This window comes from Merops nubicus, unplaced genomic scaffold (genome assembly GCF_000691845.1).
Source record: "Merops nubicus isolate BGI_N331 unplaced genomic scaffold, ASM69184v1 scaffold2503, whole genome shotgun sequence".
NCBI classification, from domain to species: Eukaryota; Metazoa; Chordata; class Aves; order Coraciiformes; family Meropidae; genus Merops; species Merops nubicus.
The window spans coordinates 8,372-15,513 of NW_008596799.1; the positions used below are offsets into that span (position 1 = coordinate 8,372).

The following is a 7,142-nucleotide window of genomic DNA, read 5'->3' on the forward strand; positions in this document are numbered from 1 at the left end:
GGTCTTTTCCAGCGAGATCGCTTCTGTGTTTCTCTGGTTCAGGAGCAAAACCACCAGCTCTGGAGCATCAGCGCTGCTGTTTCTCCACATCTTTGTTCCTTGACCTCAGGGCCGGGCCGTGTTTGCCCCTGAGCTATTAAAAGCTGTGAGCAGCGTGTTCCGCTCACCGCGCTCGTCTTCCTGGGAGAAAACACTTGAAGGTTAAATATAAACTGGCCACTGCTCGGGGAGCTGAGAACACAACCATGGAAGGAACAGCGTGCTTTGGAGCAGCCCCAAGGAGAGATTTGGGCTGTGTCTGGTGGGATGGCAGAGACTGGCCGTGCCCCGGATCAGGAGGTGGAGGGTTCACCCCGAGCCCATTTTCTGGTGTCAGTTGTTCTCATGGCCTGGAGAAGCAGAAGAACCCCAAAGCAAGGCCCGTGGGTGGGTATGGAGCCCAGTTCTGGGTGCCTCTGGCCTCCTTGGACATTTCCAGTGCTGGGGGTTTGCAGCAGAGAGGGGCAGTGCCCAGGGCTGAAGGACGCTGGGTTTCTGCTGGGGTCTGATCCTGTCAGGGAGACCAGACACTTCTGAGCTCTGCTCCTCTGGCACATCTCCTTGTAGCCTCTAGAGAGGCACGGTCATGGCAAGTTTTGGATGGGAGGGGACCTTTCAAGGCCATCTCATCCACCCCCCCTGCAGGGAACAGGGACATCTGCAACTAGAGCAGGTTGCTCAGAGCCCCGGCCAACCTCCCCTGGAATGGTTCCAGGGATGGGGCAGCGACCACCTCTCAGGGCAACCTGGGCCAGGGGCTCACCACCCTCAGTGTCAAACATTTCTCCCTTCTCTCCAGTCTCAATCTCCCTCTTTGAGTTTCAGAACATCCCCCCTTGTCCTGTCCCAACAGGGATTGGCCAGGATTGGTGGGGGCATTGCTCAGGGGCCAGTGATGGACCAAGGCCCCTGTTGTCTCTGCTGTCCCCCCACTGGTGGTTGGGTTTGTTGGAGCCCCACGGACCCTGTGGCTGTGCTTGTCCACCCACAGAGCACCTGCAAGGGAAGGGGCCCTTGTGGCCAAGAAACCCGATGGTCTCCTGGGTTGCATGGAGAAGAGTGTGGCCAGCGGGTTGAGGGAGGTTCTCCTCCCCCTCTGCTCTGTCCTAGGGAGGCCACCTCTCATCTTTTTACCAAGTGTTTTCACCCAGCACTGCCAGGTCCCCACTGACCCATGTCCCTCAGCACCACATCTCCATGGCTTGGAACCCCCTCCAGGGATGGGGACTCCACCACTGCCCTGGGCAGCCTGGCACAGCCCTGGACAACCCTCCAGGGCAAGAAATTGTTCCTCAGGGCCAACCTCAACCTCCCCTGGGGAAACTTGAGGCCCTTTCCTCTTCTCCTGTCACCTGTTCCCTGGGAGAAGGGCCCAGTTTCTGTAGGAATGGTCCAACGCTCCCAAACTTCTTGGTATTTGCAGGACCCATGGCAAATCTTGAGGAGGACTTGAGCACCATGAAAGCCCCTGTTTTCTGTCACGGGCCCGACAATCACTGTCCCGTCAGGCAATGCCCTGTGTCCCAGCCCCTGCAGGCCCTGAAGAACCTTACAAGCCATGTGGCAAGTTCATCTTATCAGCGCATGGCTTTTAATTTTCTTTTTGTTTCTCAGTGAGGTTTCTACCGAGCAGAGCTGGCCCAAAGCCCTTCAGACTGAGGAAGAACCAGTCCCACTTCTCAGCTGTTAGAAACGGGGAGGAATGGGGATGCCATAGATTCCAGATCAGATGGTGCTTGTAAAAAAAGCTGGGGGACACTAATTAAAGGGGAAGCTGAAAATTCAGGTGTCTCCCCTAAACTTGTCTCAGCTACTAGTGAGGGAGTAACATCTTAGGTGGACGCTGCAAAAATATTGCAGTTACAGGTTAAAAATGTTTTGTTCCTGGCAAAACTCATATAAATAAGGGCAGACACCAGAGTGGAGAAGATCTGGGCTTGTCCTCTGTGTCCCAGGGACCCGGCAAACAGAGGCAGACACAGCTCTGTCCTGATGGTGGATCCAGCTCGCTGAGGATGAAGCCAGTGAGGAAAAGAAGTTTCTCCTCCTGGGTTCCAGCTGGTGCCCGTTGCCTCTGTTCATGTCACTGGGCCCCACTGACAAGAGTCTGGCCCCAGCCTCTTGCCCCCCGGGGCCCTTTAGCTCTTGCTCAGCCTTGATCAGATCCCCTCTGAGGCTTCTCTGCTCCAGCTCAGCAGCCCCAGGGCTCTCAGCCTGTCCTGCCACAGAGATGCTCCAGGCCCCTCAGCAGCTTCACAGCACATCGAGGTGTTGGTGACACAGGTAAGAACACAGGTGTGATGCATCCAGTCTGCTTTTTGAGCAAAAACAGCTTGCTGTCAATGCTGCCATTGTGGTGTTTCTGCTCGTCCAGCTGAGGCCAGCACCTCGGCATGAGTGGGGGTTTCTGCAGCCCGCTCTGGTTTGTGGCGTCCCTGCAGCAGATCTGCCACGGGGCTCCCTCATTTGTTGTCACTGACCTTGGGATGGAGTCTGGCCAGTGGAGGAACCCACCCAGGTTGGTGGGAGCAGAGCGTGGAGGCTGCTGGGGAAGGTTTCATGGATATGACCTGGGAATTTTCACCCTAGGGGGGATAAAGTGCTCCCAGATATCAGGGATGCTCCTCTGAAGCCTGGTGTCCTGCTTGGGCAGCATGTGCTGCCTGTCTCCTCAAGTCATAGAATCATAAAAATCACAGATTTGTTAGGGTTGGAAGAGACCTTTAAGATCATTGGGTCCAACTGTTCCCTAGCACGGCCAGGTCCCCACTGACTTGTGTCCCTCAGCACCACATCTCCACGTCTTGGGCAGGTGGAGTCAGCTTTCCACACATTTGCCTCTGCAGGATCTGCTGTGGGCTCAAAAAGCAGCAAAAGCTCAGCTCAGGGATATCTGAGCTGAGGGAGGAGCCCAGGGCCTCTCCTTCTGAACCCATCCTGACAAGTTTGCCTTGTTTTCTGAATAAATCCCTGTCCTCACTGAAACCACGGAGGTTTTGATCCTGATCCCACAGAACGCAGGAGGATCCACTGCCTTCCTGCTGTTCTCCATGGGATTTGGATCACGCTAAGTAAAATTCATAGAATGGATCTGGTTGGAAGAGACCTTTCAGGTCATGGTGTCCAACCATCCCCCAGCACTGCCAGGTCCCCACTGACCCATGTTGCTCAGCACCACATCTCCACGGCTTGGAAACCCCTCCAGGGATGAGGACTCCACCACTGCCCTGGGCAGCCTGGCACAGCCCTGGAAAGCCCTTTAGGGGCAAGAAATTGTTCCTCAGGGCCAACCTCAACCTCCCTTGGGGAAACTTGAGGCCGTTTCCTCTCGTCCTTGCTTGTTCCTTGGGATAAGAGCCCGACCCCCACCTGGCCCCAGTCTCCTCTCAGTTCATTGCAGGGCTCAGGGTGGTCAGTAGATGCAGCTGGTGCCCAGTCAGAGCCAAACCACTTGCAATGCAAATGTTGGAAAAGCAGGAAATCGGTGACTCACCTGGGAGCATTAACTGCTGTTAATCTTTAATGCACCAGGCATTAAAAGGGCCACTGGTGGATGGGCTGATGTCCCTTTGGAGGGAGCAGGAAGGATTAACATCGGCAGCCCTCGATGGCGCAGTCGGGGAATCACGCTCCCCTGCAGCTCTGCCCTGATCAGGGCTGAGCTTCCTCCTTCCCCTCTGGTGAGTCATCTTCTTATTCAGCATGGGTGTTTGGGGTGATGTGCTCTGGTCTGGGAAGAATAAAAGGGAGCAAAGCAGCATCTGGGAGAAATCTGCTTCCTTTTTATTTAGGAGTGGAGGTGTAAAGTCTTGCTGAAGTCCTTTGTAAACTATCTGCAGTTGGGCACCTGGGAACGTTCCCAGGCTGATAAGATAAAGAATAAGAATCCCAGGGAAGCTGTGGATGCTCCATTGCTGGAAGTGTTCAAGGCTAGGTTGGATGGGGCTTTGAGCAACCTGGTCTAGTGGGAGGTGTCCCTGCCCATGGCAGGGCGGGGGGAACTGGGTGATCTTTAAGGTCCCTTCCAACCCAACCCATTCTGTGATTCTACAGAGCCCATTGGCAAGGCAGGAGAACTTTTACCACCCTTTTAGTGACGGTGGATAAAGTGGAGACAGAACAGGACCTGGCCTGTTTTGTGGTGCAAATGACCTACAGCAATGTCTTTTTTCTTGCAGACTCAGTTTGTAGGGTTGGTAGGAATGAATGAAGAGGTTCCTGTGTACAGCAACACACAGCAAGTCAACCCTGAAGCCTTCAGGTTGTAGGGCAGTTGCAAACAGGACATTTTATGAACCAATTTGTATGTTTGTAGGTGGTCACGGGCTAACACTGGGCATTATTTCACAGAATCCCAGCATGGTGGGTCTGGAAGGCACCTCTGGAGCTCATCTCCTCCAACCCCCTGCTCCAGCAGGTCACCCACAGCAGGGTGCCCAGGATCACATCCAGGCAGGTTTGGAATCTCTCCAGAGCAGGAGACTCCACAGCCTCTCTGGGCAGCCTGCTCCAGGCTCGGCCACCCTCACAACAAAGAAGTTTCTCCTAATTTATCCCTTCTCTTTCTTGCATGGAGCAGAATTGGGCTGGGCCTGGGCACTGGGGCACCATGTACGAGCTCAACGAAAGCAGCTTTGATCCCATCACCTTCGTCCTGATGGGCATCCCGGGCATGGAGGAGTCTCATGTCTGGATCTCCGTCCCCTTCTGCCTGATGTACATCATGGCGGTGTTTGGCAATTCTGTCCTGCTCTTTGTCATCGCCACGGAGAGGAGCCTCCACGAGCCCATGTACCTCTTCCTCGCCATGCTGGCGGTGTCTGACCTCATGCTTTCCACCACGACGGTGCCCAAGATGCTGGCCATCTTCTGGTTCAGTGCCAGGGAGATTTCCTTCGATGCCTGCATTACACAGATGTTCTTCACTCACTTCAGCTTCATTGTGGAATCATCCGTCCTGCTGGCCATGGCGTTCGACCGCTACGTGGCCGTCTGCGACCCGCTGCGCTACACCACCATCCTCACCCCCTCGGTGATTGGGAAGGTCGCCGTGACCGCCGTCGTCCGGGGCTTCTGCATCATGTTCCCGCCCATCTTCCTCCTGAAGAGGCTGCCCTACTGCGGGCACAACGTCATGCCCCACACCTACTGCGAGCACATGGGCATCGCCCGCCTGGCCTGCGCCGACATCAGAGCCAATGTCTGGTACGGGCTGACAACGGCTCTGCTCTCCTCCGGCCTGGACGTCGTGCTCGTCGCCGTCTCTTACGCCCTGATCCTCAGGACGGTCTTTCGGCTCCCGTCCCCAGAGGCTCGGCTCAAAACCCTGAGCACCTGCGGCTCCCACCTCTGTGTCATACTCATGTTCTATGTGCCCGCCTTCTTCTCCTTTCTCACACACCGCTTCGGCCACCAGATCCCCAGCCACGTTCACATCCTCCTGGCCAACCTCTACGTCGTGGTCCCGCCGATGCTCAACCCCATCGTGTATGGGGTGAGGACGAGGCAGATCCGGGAGCGTGTCACCCGGCTCTTCTGCCCCGTGGGGGAGGGTCCCTGCCCCGGCTGGAGGAGGAGATGCTGAGCTGGGTGCCGAGGGGCATGGGACAGTGCCTGGAAAGCAGCACCAAGAGCTGCGGCGCTTCTCTCCCTGGAGGGACAGGTTTGCCCAAGAGATTCAAGAGAAGCTGAGGGTAGTGGGAGTTCTGGAAATGTGGGCTTAGGTGATCAGCCCCTTCAGTGCTGCTGGTTTCTGCTAGAGATGCTTCCCCTGAGTGGCCCATCCAGCAGAGAGTGGGCAGAGTTCTGCTGAGGAGCACTGAGGCTTTTATGTCTGCTGACTGACCTTCCCCCACTGCTGCTGATTCTGTTGGCTGTCCTACAGCTTCGTTGCTGTTTGTGCCTTCCGTTATCTCGGGGCCTGGACCATGGACACCTTGTCAGCCGTCAGACCAGAGCCTGGCACACGACCAACAGCTGGGTGGGCGAAGTGCTGCTTACCACGGCACAGGTGATGGTCTGTCCTGTCTGCACGGCTGAGAGACCCTGGCACCTCCTGCTGCTGAAGGAGTTTACGTAATGAAGAGCCCCACGAGGTCAGGAAAGGGTTTATTGTCCTGTGTTTGAGGAAAATGTTCTTCAAACCATGAATTCAAGCCTCTGGAGTGCAAAGGGACAATGGTCTCGTGCATCCTACACATCCTTTTTTTCCCTCACCAAGAGGGTGGAGGGGTCTTGCCAAGCCTACTGACTGCTACAAAGACGTTTTAGATCTGCCCATGGTGGGGAAGCCACCTCGAAGGGAGCTGCTGCTGCACACTTGGACATCAGAGGTGCCTCCTTTGCAGGGTCTGGTGACCCTGGAGATGCCAGGGGGTGTCCCTCCCTAGCTCTGGGCTTCACAAAATGTTGTGCCCTGCATTAGAGCTGGGAGGAGCATGTCACTGAAGTTGAGGCTGATCAAGCCTGATGGATCTCCTGATGGAGAGCAAGAGCAATGAGACCTGGGACCAGGCTTGTTCCTAGCTGAACAATGCAGAGATGCCACCAATACAGCAACCAACCCCCCTGCTAGGCTCCAGTCATCCCTGTGCTGCTGGACAGCTCTCAGCTCCACAGAGAAGGACTCGGGAGTGCTGGGGGACAGCAGGTTAACCATGAGCCAGTAATGGGACCTAGAAGGCCAATAGTCTCCTGGGGTGTATTGAGAAGAGTATGGCCAGCAGGTTGAGGGATATTCTCCTGCCCCTCTACTTTGCCCCAGTGAGGCCACCTTGGGAGTCCTGCGTCCAGTTCTGGGCTCCCCAGTTCCAGAGAGACCAGGAGCTACTGGTGAGAGTCCAGTGCAGGCTGCAAAGCTGCTGAGGGGCCTGGAGCATCTCTGTGCCAGGACAGGCTGAGAGCCCTGGGGCTGCTGAGCTGCAGAAGAGAAGCCTCAGAGGGGATCTGATCAATGCTGAGCAAGAGCTAAAGGGCCCAGGGGGCAAGAGGCTGGGGCCAGAAGAGTCTGGTGCCCAGTGACAGGACAAGGGGCAACGGGCACCAACTGGCACCCAGGAGGTTCCACCTGAGCAGGAGGAGAAACTTCTTTGGTGTGAGGGTGG

At 56.0% G+C, this 7,142-nt stretch overlaps 1 protein-coding gene across 1 annotated transcript; it reads left to right on the plus strand.

The window, feature by feature from the left end:
- Positions 1 to 4,648: 4,648 nt before the first annotated feature.
- LOC103769298 (olfactory receptor 52B2-like) lies at positions 4,649 to 5,623 on the plus strand. The gene has a single exon (XM_008936481.1). It carries the CDS (start codon positions 4,649 to 4,651, stop codon positions 5,621 to 5,623), a length of 975 nt encoding a protein of 324 aa, XP_008934729.1.
- The last annotated feature ends 1,519 nt before the right edge of the window (positions 5,624 to 7,142 follow it).

Bases quoted from the DNA above. Each gene is read 5' to 3' on its own strand.
- LOC103769298 (XM_008936481.1), top strand. From the start codon at position 4,649: ATGTACGAGCTCAACGAAAGCAGCTTTGATCCCATCACCTTCGTCCTG.